The following is an 18,856-nucleotide window of genomic DNA, read 5'->3' as shown; positions in this document are numbered from 1 at the left end:
GCTGGACAAAATCTAGAAAGATATCATTGCCCCTGTAGGAACGGCTGGAAACTCTATGGTAAAGCCATAGAGGTCAGGGGGGATAAAAATCAATGGGCTTTTTAAAATTAAAAAAATTTAATTTTTAAAATTTAAATCAAATGTTTTATTTAAATCAGATTTTTAAAAAATAGAATGCTTTGTGAGGAAAAATCTATCTGAAGATATTTATTTATTTTATTGGATTTCTATTCCATCCTCCCTGCAGCCGGCTCAGTGCAGCTTACACTTAAGGGCACTGTGTGCCATAATATATAAAAACATATAAAAACAGACATTCCTCGCCCATCTACAGTTGAAGGGATAATATTACATCATATTACATATGAGTTCAACAGTTAACAAAGTGCTTGTTCAGGGGGAAATTATTCTGTACTGGTCAGGTCTTGCAGTCTTCCTTGGGAATTGTAGTTTATTAGGATTGCAGTGAAGAGACTGGGGACGAATAACCAGCTGGCCAAGATATTTTTAGCTTTTAATACAAGGCATGTTTGAATCAATGCATATTATTGTTATCCACTTAGAGGTGTTATGCTATCATCTGTCTGGTATTTGCAGTTATAGAACAGCGTGGAACTAAAGCACACTTCTGCTTCTATCTAGGCTTACCAAACGCCGGCGGGGGAAATCTATTTCCTGGCAGGATGCGTGCCGCGGGGGACGGCTGTGCGCGCTGCACCCGCCATCGCCAGGATGTGACGCTCCGCGTTACTCTGGCAACGGGGCTGTTTGGGTCCCGTTGCCAGGGTAACGCGGAGCGTCACATCCTGGCGATGGCGGGTGCAGCGCGCACAGCCGTCCCCCGCGGCACGCATCCTGCCAGGAAATAGATTTCCCCCGCCGGCGTTTGGTAAGCCTAGGAAAGGCAGTCCCTCAGGTATGTTGGACCCTGGCCATATAGGGCTTTAAAGGTAAGTACCAGCACCTTGAAGCGAATTCGGTATGCTATTGGCAGTCAGTGCAGTGTTTTCAGCACAGGCCGGATGTGCTCCCATCTAGGGAGACCCATCAAAAGCCTGGCCACCGCATTCTGCACCAGCTGCAGCCTCCGGATTTGCGACAAGGGCAGCCCCATATAGAGAGCATTGCAATAGTCTAGTCTCGAGGTGACTATCGCGTGGGTCACTGTAGCCATGTCATCGCGGTCGAGGAAGGGAACCAACTGCCGGATCAGCCAGAGGTGGTAAAAGGCCGACTTAGCAGTGGCTGCCACCTGGGCCTCCATAGTGAAGGAGGGATCCAGGAGCACTCCCAAACTCCTCACCACTGGCGCTGGCACCAATGGTGCCCCGTCGAAGGTCGGGAGAGGGATCCCCATTCCCAAACCGCCTCAACTCTGGTACATGACCTCTGTCTTTGCTGGATTTAGTTTCAGCCAGCTCAATCTAAGCCAACCAGCCACGGCTTTCAATGCCCGGTTCAGATCTTCCAGACTGGAGTCAGACCGGCCACCCCACATCAGATAGAGCTGGGTGTCATCTGCATACTGGTGACATCCCAGCCCATACCTCCAGGCAATCTGGGCAAGGGGGCGTATATAGATGTTAAACAGTATCTGGGAAAGCACTGCCCCCTGAGGCACACCACACTCAAGCGGGTGACTCCGGGACTGCTGTTCCCCTATCACCACCCTTTGTCCCCGACCCTGGAGAAAAGAAGCAAGCCATTGTAAGGCAAGCCCCTGTATCCCCACGTCGGCGAGGCGGTAGGTCAGTAATTGGTGGTCAACCATGTTGGATGCTGCCAACAGGTCTAACAACACCAGTACTGCCGAACCGCCCCAATCCAGATGCCTCCGAAGGTCGTCCATAAGGGTGACCACTGCTGTCTCCGTCCCATGTCCCAGGCGAAAGCCGGACTGGAAGGGATCTAGGACAGAAGCATCATCCAGGAAGCCCTGTAACTGTATTGCCACAGCCATCTTGATTAATTTGCCCAAATAGGGCAAATTGGAAACCAGCCGATAGTTGGCCAATTCAGCCGGATCCAGAGTTGGTTTTTTTCAAGAGAGGACGGACCATAACTTCCTTGAGTGCTCCCAGGAACCGCCCCTCAGAGAGGGACTTGTTGACAATCTCTCTTAGGGCACCTCAAAACCCTTCGTGCCCCCCTTTAATAAGCCAGGAAGAGCACGAATCAAGGCTGCATGTGGTTGGGTGTACAGACATGAGCAACCTGTTGACTTCCTCCAGGCTGAGCGGGCTGAAACAATCCAAACCCGGAACTGAAGACATGTAAGGGGCCTCGAGTTCACTCACTGTATCAACTGTGGTGGGGAGGTCGTGGTGGTGCGCCAAGACTTTATCCACGAAATAGCTCGCAAATGCCCTGCAACCAGTGTCCAATTCCCTAACATTTTGCCTGCCCTGTGGCAGAGCTGTTAAAGACTGAATCATTCTAAACAATTGGGCTGGGCATGAGCTCGAGGACGCAATCGTGGCTGCATAGAACTCTCTCTTAGCGGCCTTGACTGCCATCTCATAGGATCTCATAAACGTCCTATAAGATGATCTTGTAGCCTCGTCACAAGCACAATGCCACTGTCTCTCTAGCCGTCTCAGCTCCCACTTCATGAGCCGCAGCTCCTGGGTGTACCAGGGGGCCAGCCTAGAGTGGGAGCACAGAGTGTGCCAGGGAGCAATCTCATCGATGGCTGTAGAGAGTCAGCTATGCCAATCCTTCACAAGCTCATCCAACGAGTCGCCAGGGGGGCTTGGCTCCCGCAAAGCCATTTGAAGCTGTACTGGGTCCATTTGGCTCTGCAGGCGAGCTAAAATCTGCTCGCTGCCTAAACAGGGTCAGGGCGGAACATTCAGATGGGCCTTCAGGGCATAGTGGTCCGACCATGGTACTGCCAAAGCAGTAATCCGGTCCACTGTCATCCCAGCCGCAAAGATCAAATCGAGCGTGTGTCCGGCCCGGTGCGTGCGGGTCGTTCCAAGTATCTATTTAAGATACATTATAGTACATATCCTATTCATCATAAAATATGGATTAATTTTTAATCATGTAGCATGAGGCTATATATTCATGCAATGTTTAAATTTTTTTGATAAATGAATTCCATTAATACATTCACAATGTCATGCTCTCCCAGAGGTTTCTATAAGATTATTACAGAAGCTTGGTTTTGCAGTTCTCAAAACTGTGAATTGCCTCTTCTTCACAGCAAAAATGTAAGCTGAGAAAAAGACCTTAATCCCATTGTTCCTCTGCAAATCTATGTACACAGAACCAACCCCTTACCTTTTAAGTGCGAAGTTTCAAGAAGTTCAATGAATAGAAAATTGTTTGGAGTGGAATAGATCTGCACAAGGAGCGAAGTGTGAGGAGGGGCAAACAGTAAAAATGAAAGTGAAAACTTCTGAACAAAATACTCTACAAATCTTGGGATCTTTGTGTTTAAAGCCTGAGGTTTATCATATTATTATCTCCCTGGAGGAGAAAACATAACACCTATCTCCCTGGAGGAGAAAACCTAAAATGGCAGCAGGCCGTAAAAGAGACCTAGTTTGGGAATATTTACAGTGTATAACCAAATCATATAACTGTAAAACTAATCTGAAAAATTCTAAAATTAAACCTTCATCAGGTTGTAAATATTAAGGTTATACCAGCAAGAATGAGTCTTTATGTAGAAAAAAATTATCTAAGTCTAGTCTTACAGACTAGTGATTTAAACTGTGACTTAAATCTATTTGATTTAAATCAAATCCACCCTGATAGAGGTGTAAAACTCATTTATGAGGACCGGATCTGACATAAATGTCACTTTGTCAGGCCAGGCCATGTGTGCCATAAAATGAAGTGCCAGGTACCGGAGACATAAACTTTATATAGGACACAGGCAAACCCAATTAACGATATTATTTTTTACTCAAAATACAAACAAAAGCAATTGATTTACTGGGCAACCCACAAAAGCCCCAATAAATGTATTACTCATATGCAAGACTACTTTTTTCCCGCAAGGGATACCATAAAAGGGGGGGGGGAGTATCTTGCAGTTCCACACAAATTATTTTTTGTATCTCTGAGGATCTCAAGGAGGCACACTGGATTCCCCCCTCTACTGCTGCATCCCCACCACCACCACTCCTGTGAGGTTGGCCAGGCTGAGTGACCAGCCTCGGGTAACCCAGACAACAGGGTCCTGGCTCAGAAGGTGGGGGGGGTCTGTACCTAGCTCTCCCAGATCCCCCCCACCCCCAGTTCTCATTCCTCCTGCAATTCCCACAGGTGTGATGGGGTGGTGGGGCTGAGGGGAAGGCCTGGTGGAGAGGCTGCTTCCAAAACCTCCAAAGGTGCTTTTTGTACTCTCGCAACCCCTTTTCCCTCATGGGCTGAAAACAGGTGGGGGGAGAAGGGAGGTTGCCATCCTGCACCTGCCCCAACACTCACTCTGCCTCCTGGCTCTGCAGCTGTTCAGACGTGCGGTGGTGACAGCGATGCCCCTTTTTCCCTCCATTCCCCCACTCACTTTCAAGGCTAGGACATCTTTCCCCTCAGAGTGGCACAGACAAAGCTGCCTAGTTGCCTCCAAATCCACACGCCGGCCCTCCTTCTCCTCTCTCCCTCATCAGCCCTGCCCTTCATCGGCAAGCTGCCACTCTGTGTGCCCGCTCTCATCAACCCTCTTCACGGTCACCGTTGGAAAAACCATGAAGACGGTAGATGCAGTGGTGGAAGTGCCGGCTGCTCAGTTCCACCCACCCCCCCACGCCCATAGTGGCTTCGCCAATCCTTGCTGAGCTGCAGTTGGAGGAGGCAGGAGAGAAAACCCCCCACCATGCCTGCTCTTTCTCCTGCCTTTGCTACCATTCCCCCCCCACACACACTATTTTAGCTTAGCCTCTTAGCCCCGTCCCTAGCCATTTCCTTTTTATTGCTTGACAACTTCAACAACACACACCTCACCATGTGCATCCACTAGCCCTTCCCCAAGCACCCTCCTGCCTTCCCTCCCTTGCACCAGTTGCTCACAAGTCAGATTAAGAGCAGTGGACAGGCTGGTTCCAGCCCCCAGTCCATATGTGTGACACTACTTTCAATCCTCTCCAAAGTAACATAACACTATCACATGAACAACTATTTGTTTCCTCCCACTGGCTGCTGCAGCACCAACAAGCAATAAGAGCTGGGGGAGGAAGATCTTCCACCTCCAGCAGCTGGTTTGTGACAGGTCCATGTTCAGATGGTCCGTTAGCCATAGTTAGTTTGACTAAAGAATGGTTTAGTATGACATCTGAATTGAGCCAATGTGTCAGTTTATTTTCGTTACCAAAGAAACTTGTGATTTAATTTCAGGAGTCATACAATTGATTAGAGAAGTTATGACAATTATTTTCTTTTTGTCTACATTCTCTCAACAATGAACACTATCCTCATAATTTCTATTGATACAGCTAAAGAAAAAGAAGAGATTGGATTTATACCCCGCCCTTCACTCAGAGTCTCAGAGCGGTTTACAAACTCCTTTCCCTTCCCCTCCCCACAACAGACACCCTGTGAGGTAGGTGGGGCTGAGAGAGCTCTTTCCAGAACTGTCCTTGAGACAACAGCTCTGACAGAACTATGGCTTGCGCAAGGTCATCCAGCAGCTGCAAGTGGAGGTGTGGGGAATCAAACCGGGTTCTTCCAGATTAGAATCTGTGCACTTAACCACTACACCAAACTGGCTACATCAAAGGAAGACAAACAATGCTTTCTCCCACAAATCTTGAGGACACACTAAAATCTAAAATACATACATTTATGTGGCTAATTACATTCTCTTCTTAACAAAACCATAATTCACATTTACTCATATATAATGAGCCACTGAAACAGTGCTGCCTTCACAGAACCAAATACTATTGGGCAAAGCCTTACATAAATCTATAGTCACAATCCAGAGAACTAACCTACACACTTGCTGGGCCTTTCTGAATCTCTTGCACAAAATTCATCCCCATAACATGGAAATTTTCAAAACTAGGTTTCACCCAAACAAAACATCAAAGTGCAGGTTTACATTCTGTTCAAATATTCAGACAGCACCTTGTCAGTATCACTTGTGATTGTGATACTGACAAGGTGCTGTCTGAATATTTGAACAGAATGTAAACCTGCACTTTGATGTTTTGTTTGGGTAAAACCTAGTTTTGATAATATTTGATACCAATATTTATATTACAGTATAGAAAAATAGAAAAATAAAAATAAAAAGCACAAAATTGATTTACCTTGAACATACATCTATTATACACAGTGCTATATACTTTTGCATATCTTCCTAATACTGTGACCTTCAGTTTTCTGTATTTTCTACCCTGGAAGTTGGCAACCTGAGGCCTCTGTGGTCTTTCTGTATAAGAAATTGAGGATGTTTGGTAAGAGGAAGTAGGCTAGAATGTCGGGAAGCAAGCAAGGGTAGAAGTGAATAGGGCAAGCAAAAAATGGAGGAAAGGAAAGGGATTGTTCATAGTGTCTGTATTTACTGTAGGGTATCTATATACTTGTTCAGATTGTCTCTTAACTTGGGCCATCTCCATTCGTTTGAGAATTACAGGACAATCCTATACAGAGTTATTCCAGACTAAATCTATTACTCTGAATATGCTTAAACTGGAGAACTCCGCATAACAAAGAAGGCTGCTTTATATACACAGTCATCTATATCAAGCCTTTGGAATAAGGCAAGTTTATTCTAAATAAAATACAGTTTGAATCCCCACTCATGCCATGGAAGTCACTGGGTGATCTCGGGCCAGTCACACTCTCTCGGCCTAACCAACCCCAAAGGGTTGTTTGTGAGGGTACAATGTAGGAGAGGAGAACAATGAAAACTGCTTTGGGTCCCCATTGGGGAGAAAGGCAGGGTACAAAAGAATTCAATAAAAACTTCAAGAAACTTCAATGGAGATAGGGGGACTTTGAAATCTGGAAATAAGAACTGGAAAATGGTACAGAGACAAAGCTATACCAGTGAAGCAAATATCCAAGACTATTACTGTAATGAGAACAACTATTCGCTTTTCTAAGTGGCTGTAAAACTAGGACTTCGCCTGAAAGCAATCTAAATGTTTCTGTCACACACTTACTACCTTGATACAAAGCATGAAATCTTTGACATGCATGAAGCCAGATCACTGGGGTGGGGGGGGGGGTACATATCATGTCATACTTTTCAGTACTGTAATACTGGACAACTTTCAGACATAAAAACCCACAATCATTTATCATCATTCCTCCGATGCCATTCCCCCCCCCTTGTTATTTCACCAGGTATTCAAAAAAATCAAAAAACTTCTATTTGCATTTGGATCCTGAACATTTATGCCTATGTACCTGATTGTAATATCAGAACAGTATAGTTTGTGACAGTATACTGGCACAAGTAACAAGTATGCCCATTCTAAACCAGAACAGAACACAGGGTATTGCAGACATTGCTTTACCTGCGTAATCTCAATGGTGCTTTTATAACCATATGCACTCCAATAACACATGCATTCCAATAATACCTCACCCTCTACCTATATACATGGACTGGTAATTTCCATTTTTGTTTCTATCTTTGTCTTGACTCTAATTGGCCCATCCTGGCAACTAACCCTCCCCCCTCTTCCTATATGTAATGGTTGAGGAAATTCTGTTTCACTGTATCTGAAGAATTGTGCTGGCACATGAAAGCTTATACCCTGAATAAAACTTTGTTGGTCTTAAAAGTGCCACTGGAATAAAACTTTATTTCAATAATACATTTTTATTTCTTGAGTTGAAAACACCATCTTGTGTCCACCTTTCAGAACTGACAGAATAACATCTATACTTTCAGCCTGATCTTATGTAAATTTATTCAGAATTAATTCTCAAGTGAACTTGAGTTGACCATTCTGCTGATTAAACTTGGGTCGGATCAGATTATTGGTGTAGCTGTATACAAAGCCACAGCAACATTTCCTCCTGTATGTTTTGTGGTTTTTTAAAAATAGAAATGATACGCTATTTGACAAGGTAACGAGACATACATGAAGCAGTAAAAGAGCAACTGTAACCCTAAACTTTCACTCAGCTATTAAACTACTGCACAATTTAGCCCTGCAGACTAATTCAAATTTTTCCAAATTCCATTTTATGTCAATAAAACTTTTCCGAAGTCAAGGACGACTGAAGTACTAAAGAGTAATTCAAATCTAAGCTATGTGGTTTTCATGCTCTAGGGACCTTGGAGCTCCCAGAAAGCTTATTATATGCTCCTCAAGGAGATCTTCAATGACAGTGGCATAGTGGCCAGTGTATAGTAATGGTTAGAGTACTGGACTAGGATCTGTGCCATGGAAGCATGCTACGTGTCCTTGGGCCAGTTACATACTCTCAACCTCACCTACCTCACAGGGTTGTTGTAAGCATAAAATTGAGAAGGGGACAATGGTGTAAACAGCAGATTAGGATGAGACAGAATAACTGGCCCAGTGGGCTTCATGGAGGAGTACAAATGCATTTGCTCTCAGTACCACCAGCGTGTTTCCCAATTGAGTTGCTGAACATTTAGGACAGCAAAAAAGTAATACATTTTAATTTTTTGACAACAAAAAAAAGTAATACATTTTAAAGCCATTAACTTAAGTTAAAATTAAGATAGATTCAGGTAGGTAGCCGTCTTGGTCTGAGGCAGCAGAACGAATTTTGAGCCCAGTGGCTTTAAGACCAACAAAGTTTAAATCTGGGTATAAGCTTTCGTGAGCATGCACACAAAAGCTTATACCTAGAATAAAACTTTGTTGGTCTTAAAGGCGCCACTGGACTCAAACTTTGTTCTTGTTATCACTGTTAGGCATCTAATTTTGCATGCTTATAGCTTCAATTTGACTCAGATGACCAACTAATTTTGTTGCTCACTTAAACAGAATACCCCAAATGGCACTGTAAAACAAGTCTTTCTGCATAGCTAGAAAATAATAGTTAGATATCATTGGAAGCAGTGGCATAACGTTTAACTAATCTTCTTACTGTGCTTTGCTTCTAAACAAATCATAGTCCTATAAAGCTATTTCACATCACAAATTGTTTGGACAATGTCCATCACTGAACAGGTCAGGTCTTACAGTTTTGAACTCTTGAAGGTATTCCCCCACCCCCTTAAGCAAAAGGTTTTCTTGGCAGTATACAAAAATAATCAAATTCTCATTATAAACATCAGTAAACCAACAATACCACTCAAACAATAAAACATCATAATTCAGCAGCGCTAAAAATACAAGCATATAAACTTAATAAAGAATAAACGCCATTGTGTGAGGGGGTGTAGTATGCATCCAATACCCAACCAGGCGCTGTGATTAAAGGACCACCTCACTTAGTGTTTGCAATCACAACAAACCATCGCTAGCTTTGCTTCTGTGTTCAGACAGGTTGTTAGGTGGCCTACTCAACTATTTGAAAGAAACGAAACCGGCTGGAGATCAAATTATACGAATGACTACCTGAAATCCTTCGTGGCATATATTAGGAATCTACAGGCTGAATGAACGGTGATCGGAAGTAGGCAGCTAAGGTCCACTCAACAATCATGCAATTTTGTAGGACAGAGATGTATTTTCTAAACGATAACGAAACACGCGCCCTAAAGCAAAACATTCCAAAACGCTTGGGAAGTGAGGCACGACAATACTACACCAGGTAGACGACCTCTCGTCAGAATTAGCTAGCATTGTAAGGGTTTTTTTTAATGACACGCCCCCTTTATCTATAAACAGTTACACAGCAGGCAGCTGTTCAACAGACAAAGCTTTCCACTCGGAAGCTCTGAGTTAGGAAAGACTATATTCTGAAGAACTTCTGCCAGTCGTCCAAATCAGGAGAAACCCAGCCAGCAACAGGTAACAGTGTTAAATTATCATGCTTCTCCCTCGCTCTTAAACTGTTGCTCCTACTCATTTACCAGAAGCATTACGGAACGACGTTGACAAAGTCACACGTTTTCACTCCAAATAGATGAACACACCACCCGACAACCTTTCTTGCTGAACTTAATATTCCATACCCCAAAGAGTTGAACTTTGTTGCACCTACACTCTCCAAAAAAGCAAACAAACACACCTTTCAAGCCACCTCTATCTACCAGTACCACTCCTCAAGCAAGCCTGTCACTTCTCACCCGGGATGATCCCTTCTTCATACCTTCCCGCCGCGCCTACAGGTTCGAGGGACCCAGTAAGGTCATATGAAATCACTGCCAGGAATAACCCCAAAAGCCAGCAAGTACAATCCAGACGCTAGGACCCAGAAATTAACAGGAAACCGAGGCCACGCCCAGTACTTTCAACGAGGGGTTTTGCAACGGCCACTACCGGTAACAGCTCGGAAGTTGCCTTAGAAGCTGCAGCCAACCCCGTAGCTTCGTCCCTCCTTCCAGCGTTAGAACACCACTTCTCATTGGAAGAACGGGCGATTGTGACGCGACGGGATCTAATAGACGGAGTATCGAGGAATTACCCTCCTTTTTTGTACTTCAAGTTTATAAACAGAGCATGCGCAAGCAACAGGGTGTAGCCCGTTCCCGCTTTCTTTGCCGCTCTGCTCAAGTACCCAAGGGAACATTTAAAAAGCTGACAATTGCAGTGAAAGAATGTGCGTGAGATGAGACTACATTTGCAAAAAAATTTCTAGTTTGTATACATTTCCTGATTTTCTATCTAAACAGCTCGATCCTGAGTGGGAACATTTAAAAAGCTGACAATTGCAGTGAAAGAATATGTGTGAGATGAGACTACATTTGCAAAAAAAAAATCTAGTTTGTATACATTTCCTGATTTTCTATCTAAACAGCTCGATCCTGAGTGTATTTACTTCGAGGTATACCTCAGTGGACTAAATGGGTCTTATTCTGGATTGCAGGCAAAATATTACTATTGAGCATGCAAGTGCACAAACCGAAATGCTGTTTTGCAATGCTTGTTGATGCTAGCAGTGCAGTCCTAAACAGAGGTTACCCCATTCTAAGCTCATTGACCTCAGTAGCCTTAGAAAGGGCTGAAAATGTTGATTATTGCATAGTGTTAATATGTGTGTTAATATGTATTATGATTGTACTGTTGTATATATTGTTATAAAAAACACTTTTTTAAAAAGAAATACTTTTATAAAGACCAACCAAATTGACACTAGACGTTGTACAAGGTTCATGGGAGCCAGAATGACCTTGCTGCCATTAGTGCTGCCGCCGCCAGCCATAACTTTTTAAAGAGCCCCTAACAAGACCTGGGGGAGCCAGGATGACCTCTCGCGTGTGATGGCCGAGCGGCAACGCTGCCATTAGTGCTGTGGCCGGGCAGCCATAACTTTTTAAAGAGCCCCTAACAAGACCTGGGGGAGCCAGGATGACCTCTCGCGTGTGATGGCCGAGCGGCAACGCTGCCATTAGTGCTGTGGCCGGGCAGCCATAACTTTTTAAAGAGCCCCTAACAAGACCTGGGGGAGCCAGGATGACCTCTCGCGTGTGATGGCCGAGCGGCAACGCTGCCATTAGTGCTGTGGCCGGGCAGCCATAACTTTTTAAAGAGCCCCTAAGAAGACCTGGGGGACAAGGGCGTAGACTTTCCAATTTCCTGGCGGGGTGGGGGGGGGGCTGGGCCAGAGGCAGAGGCATTGCCAAAGCAGCAGGAGGCAAGAAGCCTGGGCGAGCTGGGCTCCTCCATGCCTGACAGAAGATGAGGTGCAGAGGCGAGCGGTGGGCAAGCAGAAGAATCGGTTTCCAGCAGTTCGGCCCCATTATATCCTATGGGCCATTGAAGTCAATGGCGAAAACATAGGGTATATTCTGGGGGTTGGAGAAGAGGGGGTTTGAGGGAGAGGCTCCAAAATCGCAGGGTAGCTGCTGGAGCCTCTCCCCAAGATACTCGCCATGTTTCAGGAACATTGAACCAGGGGGTCCAATTCTACGGGCCCCAAAAAAGGTTGCCCCTATCCCCTCCATTGTTCTCTATGGTGGGGAAAAAAAGCAGCCGGTCTCCACGTGCAGCTCTCCCTCCAGCTACTTTCCAGAACAGTGAGGGCTGCTGGGAGGAGCTGTGGGTGGAGCTTAGCTGGAAGCAAGCTGCCGCCCTGACTTCCCTCCCTCCCAGTCCCCCATCTGGTGAACTCAGTCTTTGAAAGCAGAAGGGAATTAGGGAAACCCTTCACTTTCAATGTTGGGGGAGCTGGGAGCAAGGCTGGCTGGAGGAACCGGTTGCCCCCAGAGGAGGCTTAGCACATTCTGGGAAATTTCAGGGGAGGGGCTGGCGCCCCACAGCCCCCACAAACTTTATGCTGGTGCTGGGGGAGCCAGAATGACCTTTCGCGCGTGATAACGCTGCTCGGCCATCACACGCGAGAGGTGGAATTTGCCCCTAGGACTCCCAAGGCCACCACCCCGGGGCTCAGAGAGACAGGGAACATTTCGCGCCCCTCCCCCCTGCCGTTGCCACTGCCTTTAGCGCTGCTGCCGCTGCCAGCAGCCATAACTTTTTAAAGAGCCCCTAACAAGACCTGGGGAAGCCAGAATGATCTCTCGCGCATTACACGCGAGAGGTGGAATTTGCCCCTAGGACTCCAAGGCTGCCACCCCGGGGCTCAAGAGATGTGGGGGAACATTTCGTGGGGCCCCCCCGTTGCCGCTGCTGTTACCGCTTCAGAACCATGTTATGGCTTTATGGTGTTGCCAGGAAGTCGTGGATCCATGTCTTTTGTGGTGCAACCTGTGCCCATGGACGTGAGATGGGATTTGTTGGTGTGTTCATTGTGACCCAACGCAAAAGCCTTGAGGATCCATGGGAATCATGCTTTGGAACGATATTTTTGCAGCATGTTGCCACGAAGCCGTGGATCCATGAATTCTGTGGAACAAGTAGTGGCCATGGCCATGATATGGGATTTAATGGTATGTTTGGGTGTTCCGACACAAAACCCTCAAGAATCCATGAGGATCCATGCTCCAGAACCATGTTTTGGCTTCACGGTGTTGCACAAAGCCATGGATCCATGACTTTTGTGGTGCTAGCTGTGCCCATAGACATGATATGTGATTTGATGGTGAGTACATGGTGATAGCAGTTTGAAAGCAAGAAATTGCAAGTAGATAAATAGGTACCATTTCGGTGGGAAGGTAACAGCGTTCCGTGCCGGCCACATGACCACGGAAATGTCTTCGGACAGCGCTGGCTCTTCGGCTTTGAAACGGAGATGATCACTGCAACCCTAGAGTCGGACTCGACTGGCTTTCGAGCAAGGGAAACCTTTACCTTTACATGGTGACCCAACACAGAAACACTGAGGATCCATGAGGATCTGTGCTTCGGAACCATGTTTTTGCAGCATGGTGTTGCCATGAAGCTCGGGACCCATTAATACTGTGGTGTAAGTAGTGGCCATGGCCATGGTATGGGATTTAATGGTATGTTTGGGGTGTCCCAACACAAAATCCCAAAGCATTTTTGAGGATCCATGCTCCAGAACCATGTTTTGGCTTCATGGTGTCACCATGACATGTGATTTCTGTGGTGCATTCTGTGGCCATGGAGAAGGTATGTGATTTAATGGTGATGTTGGGGGGACCCAACGCAAAAACCTTAAGGATCCCTGAGGATCCGTTCTTTGGAATCATGTTTTTGTGGCATGGAATTGCCATGAAGTGGCACCATGATTTCTGTGGTGCAGGCTGTGGCCATGGGCATGATATGGGATTTAATGGTATGTTTGGTATGTCCCAATACAAAACCCCCAATGATCCATACGGATCCATGCTTTAGAATCATGTTTTTGCAGAATGGATTCACCACGAAATTGTGGATCTGTGATTTTTGTGGTGCGAGTTGTGGCCGTAAATGTGCTATGTGATTTGATGGTGTATTTGGGGTGACCCAATTGAAAAACCCTGAGTATCCATGAGGAACCTGCTTTGGAACCATGTTTTTGTAGAATGGTGTCGCCACGGAGCTGTGGAAATATGATTTCTGTGGTGCATTCTGTGGTCATGGACAAGGCATATTATTTGATGGCAATGTTGGGGTGACACAATGCAAAAATCATAAGGATCCATGAGGATCCGTGTTTCAGAACCATGTTTTTGTAGCATGGTGTTGCCACAGAGCCATGGCAGTGATTTCTGTGGTCAGGCTGTGGCCATGGACATGATATGGGATTTAATGATATGTTTGGGATGTCCAAACATGAAAATCCCAATGATCCATAAGGATCCGTGCTTTAGAATCATGTTTTTGCAGAATGGATTCACCACGAAGCTGAGGATCTGTGATTTTTGTGGTGCTAGTTGTGGCCATGGATGTGCTATGTGATTTGATGGTGTGTTTGGGGTGACCCAATTGAAAAACCCTGAGGATCCACGAGGATCCATGCTTTGGAACCATGTTTTTGTAGAATGGTGTCGCCACGGAGCTCTGGATTTCTGTGGTGCATTCTGTGGCCATGGACAAGGCTTATTATTTGATGGTGATATTGGGGTGACACAATGCAAAAATCATAAGGATCCATGAGGATCCGTGCTTCAGAACCATGTTTTTACAGCATGGTGTTGCCACAGAGCCGTTGCATTGTGATTTCTGTGGTGCAGGCTGTGGCCATGGACGTGATATGAGATTTAATGGTATGTTTGGAGTGTCCCAACACAAAAAACCCAAACATCCATGAGAATCCATGCTTCAGAATCATGTTTTTGCAGAATGGATTCACCACGAAGCCATGGACCCATGATTTTTTTGGTGCAAGCTGTGGCCATGGATGTGCTATGTGATTTGATGGTGTGTTTGGGGTGACCCAATTGAAAAACCCTGAGTATCCATGAGGATCCTGCTTTGGAACCATGTTTTTGTAGAATGGTGTCGCCACGGAGCTATGGACATATGACTTCTGTGGTGCATTCTGTGGTGGAAAAGGGTAAAAGTTGGATCTACATAGATCCTCATGAATTCATATAATTTTTACATTGAAATGAAATAAAACCACCATCATATTGTAGGCCATGTGTTATATAGGGGGCACCACAAAAATCACCTCCCACAGATTCGTGGCGCCACAACAGCACAAAAACATGATTCCATAGGACGGATCCTCATGAATTCATATGATTTCTACGCTGGAATGAAATAAAACCAACATCATAGTGTAGACCATGTCTTTGACTATAGGAAGCACTTAAAAAATCATGCCCCCACGAATTCATGGCACCACAAAACTGCACAAACATGGTTCTGGAGCACGGATCCTCACAGACCCTCAGAGTTTTTCAACTGGGTCACCCCAAACACACCATTAAATCACATAACACATCCATGTCCACAGCTTGCACAATAAAAATCACAGATCCACGGCTTCGTGGTGACAGCATTCTGCAAAAACATGATTCTGAAGCACGGATCCTCATGGATGTTGGGGTTTTGTATCGGAACACCCCAAACATACAATTAAATTCCATATCAGGCCCATGGCCACAGACTGCACCACAGAAATCACAGTGCCACGGGTCCGTGGCAACATCATGCTACAAAAACATGGTTCCGAAGCACGGATCCTCAGGTATCCTTATGATTTTTGCATTGGGTCACCAAAACATCACCATCAAATCACAAATCTTGTCCATGGCCACAGAATGCACCACAGAAATAATGTCTTCATGGCTTAGTGGTGACACCATGCTGCAAAAACATGGTTCTGAAGCATGGATCCTCATGGATTCTCAGTGTTTCTGCGTTGGGTCACTCAAAACGCACCATGAAATCACATATCATGTCCATGGCAACAGCTTGAACCATAAAAATCATGAATTCACAGATTCGTGGCAACACCATTCTGCAAAAACATAGTTCTGGAGCACGGATCCTCATGGATGCTTGAGGTTTTTGTTTTGGGTCACCCCAAACACAACATCAAATCACATAACATGTCCATGGTCACAGCTTGAACCAGAAAAGTCATAGATCCACGGCTTCGTGGCAACACCATGAAGCCACAACATGGTTCTGAAGCAAGGATCCTCATGGATCCTCAAGGTTTTTGCAATGGGGCTCCCCGAACACGCCATCTAATCACATAACATGTCTATGCCAACAGCTCAAACCACAAGAATCACGGATCCAGAGCTTCGTGGCAACACCATTCTGCAAAAACGTGGTTCTGGAGCACGGATCCTCGTGGATCCTCAGGGTTTTTGTGTCGAGTCACCATGAACACACCATCAAATCAATATCATGTCCATGGTCACAGCTTACACAACAGATGTCATGGATCCAGGATTTTATGGCAACACCATCAGCAAAAACATGTTTCTGAATCATGGATCCTCGGGGGGGTTGCGTTGGGTCACCAACCATGAACATACCATCAACTCAATATCATGTCCATGGGCACAGCTTGCACCACAGAATACATGGATCCACAGCTTCGTGGCAACACCATGAAGCCAAAACCCAGTTCTGAAGGACAGATCCTCATGGATCCTGAGGGTTTTTTGCTTTGGGTCACCATGTATTCACCATCAAATCATGTCCATGGGCACAACTTGCACCACAGAAACCGTGGATCCATGGCTTCATGGCAACACCATGCAGCAGTCACCATGTTGTGTCAGAATTCCAAAGGTGCCCAGAGGCTCAGAAAGGCTGGAGACCCTTGTTTGAGATGCTGTACTCTTGGCTCATCAAGTCTTGACAAGCCAGTGTGGTGTAGTGCTTGGAGTGTTGGATTAGATCTAGGAGACCCAGACTGAAATCACCACTCTGCCACAGAAGCTTGCTGAGTGACCTTGGGCCAATCACGCACGCTCAGACTAACCTACCTTGCAGGGTGGTTGTGAGTATAAGAACATAAGAGAACATAAGAGAAGCCAATGGCCCATCCAGTCCAACACTCTGTGTCACACAGTGGCCAAAAATACCAGGTGCCATCAGGAGGTCCAGCAGTAAGGCCAGGACATTAGAAGCCCTCCCGCTGTTGTGCCCCCCCAAGCACCAAGAATACAGAGCATTCCTTGCCCCAGACCGAGAGTCCCTATCTATACCTTGTGGCTAATAGCCACCGAAGGACCTCTGCTCCATATGCTTATCTAATTCCCTCTTGAAGCCGTCCATGCTTGTAGCTGCCACCACCTCCTATGGCAGTGAATTCCATGTTTTAATCACTCTTTGGGTGAAGAAGGACTTCCTTTTATCTGTTCTAACCTGACCACTCAGCAATTTCATGGAGTGCCCACGAGTTCTTCTATGGGGACACCAATATAGGACAGGAGAATGATGTAGGCCCCTTTGCTTACATTGGGGAGAAAGGTGGTATATAAATGAAGTAAATAAACTAAGTTAGTTGAGGGGACTGACAAAATCTGGTGCAAAGGGAGAATCCATTCACGTATTTCCCCCATTTACGTGCAGAATGTGGACTGTGCCTGGGCCTTTTCTCTCATCATAATGGAGTGCATATGACTGAGGACTGTACTGTTGCTTTGCATATGTGATGTGGGGCTTGATGGGACACCTTAAAAGGAAAAAAGGCGAGCAGCAAAGGGTTAACCATTTCTTACACATTGCTCTTTGCTCAGAATTACAACTTCTTGAATCTTCTTTTGATTGCAATAAAAATAAAGTAGTTTCACATGACTTTCAGTTTTCCTATGAAAGGGCAAGCTGTGCACCCTGCCTTCCATGCTTGAGGGCAAACAAGCTTCATAGGCCGCTTCTGCACTGTCATTTTTGTCACTCGTTTGTCCCTATTGCTTCAGGGTTCCCCACCCCAAAATGTATTTTGCTTTCTCTAGTAGTCCCAGAAGGAGCAAAATATCACAAAGAGGGCATTGGAGAGCTAGAAAAAGTACAGAAGAGGGTAACCAAGATGATTAGGGGGTTGGAGCACCTTTATTATGAGGAAAGGCTGAAGAGTCTGGGACTTTTCAGTTTAGAAAAGAGACGACTAAGGGGGGACATGACAGAGGTTTATAAAAGTATACATGGGGTAGAGAGAGCTGACAGAGAATTTTTCTCCCTCTCCCAAAATACCAGAACTCAAGGGCATCCAATGAAGCTGATGGGCACTAGATTCTGAATGGACAGAAGGAAATACTTCTTTACACAGTGAGTGATTAAAATATAGAAGAGGAAGAGAAGACGAGACTGGATTTATACGCCACCCTTCACTACTCAAAGGAGTCTCAGAGCGGCTTACAATCCCTTTCATTTTCCCTCCCCACAACAGACACCCTGTGAGGTAGATGGGGCTGAGACAGCTCTCGTGAGAACTGCCCTTGAAAGAACAGCTCTGAAAGAATTTATGACTGACCGAAGGTCACACTAGCAGCTGCATGTGGAGGACTGGGGAATCAAACCTGGTTCTCCCAGATTAGAGTCTGCGCTCTTAACCACTACACCAAATTCGCTGCCAGAGGATGTAGTGATGTCCTCAGGCACAGACCTCTTTAAAAGGAGATTAGATAGATTCATGGAGGATAGGTCTATCAGCAGCTACTAGCCATGGTAACTAAAGAAAGCCTCAACTTCCAGAGGTAGGAAACCTCTGAATCCCAGTGCCAGGAAGTAGCATTGGGGAAGGCCTCGACCTCTATGCCCTGTTGTTAGATCTTCATTTTTTTTTTAGCCCCCGGAGGGGATTTTTTATTGATTTTTTATCACTACAAAAAACTACAACAGAAAAAAGGGAGGGGGGAACTACACATACAGGAAAAGGTAAAGTACCCACTACTATCTAAAAACCGAAGAGAGGAGATCCTCCAACTAGCTTTTATACATCCAGTCTTTTCATCGTTTTTCTTTTTATGAACTGTGTCAAACTTTTAAGA

General features: G+C 45.4%; 2 protein-coding genes across 2 annotated transcripts in view; one reads left to right on the top strand and one right to left on the bottom strand.

The window, feature by feature from the left end:
* Window positions 1-18,856, bottom strand: part of CCDC171 (coiled-coil domain containing 171) — a 215,457-nt gene that overhangs the window by 192,624 nt on the left and 3,977 nt on the right. The window contains exon 2 of the mRNA XM_015425408.1: window positions 10,204-10,255. Within this exon, the coding sequence (XP_015280894.1) occupies window positions 10,204-10,255 (52 nt within the window). The remainder of the gene's footprint in view (window positions 1-10,203; window positions 10,256-18,856) is intronic.
* Window positions 18,112-18,856, top strand: part of PSIP1 (PC4 and SFRS1 interacting protein 1) — a 48,204-nt gene continuing 47,459 nt past the window's right edge. Inside the window, exon 1 of the mRNA XM_015425411.1 lies at window positions 18,112-18,134. The gene's annotated coding sequence lies outside the window, so the exon portion shown is untranslated. The remainder of the gene's footprint in view (window positions 18,135-18,856) is intronic.

This window comes from Gekko japonicus, unplaced genomic scaffold (assembly GCF_001447785.1).
Source record: "Gekko japonicus isolate JY-2015 unplaced genomic scaffold, Gekko_japonicus_V1.1 scaffold191, whole genome shotgun sequence".
Taxonomy (NCBI): domain Eukaryota; kingdom Metazoa; phylum Chordata; class Lepidosauria; order Squamata; family Gekkonidae; genus Gekko; species Gekko japonicus.
The sequence above is the reverse complement of the archived record's forward strand: the minus strand, read 5'-3'. Positions and strand labels throughout refer to the sequence as shown.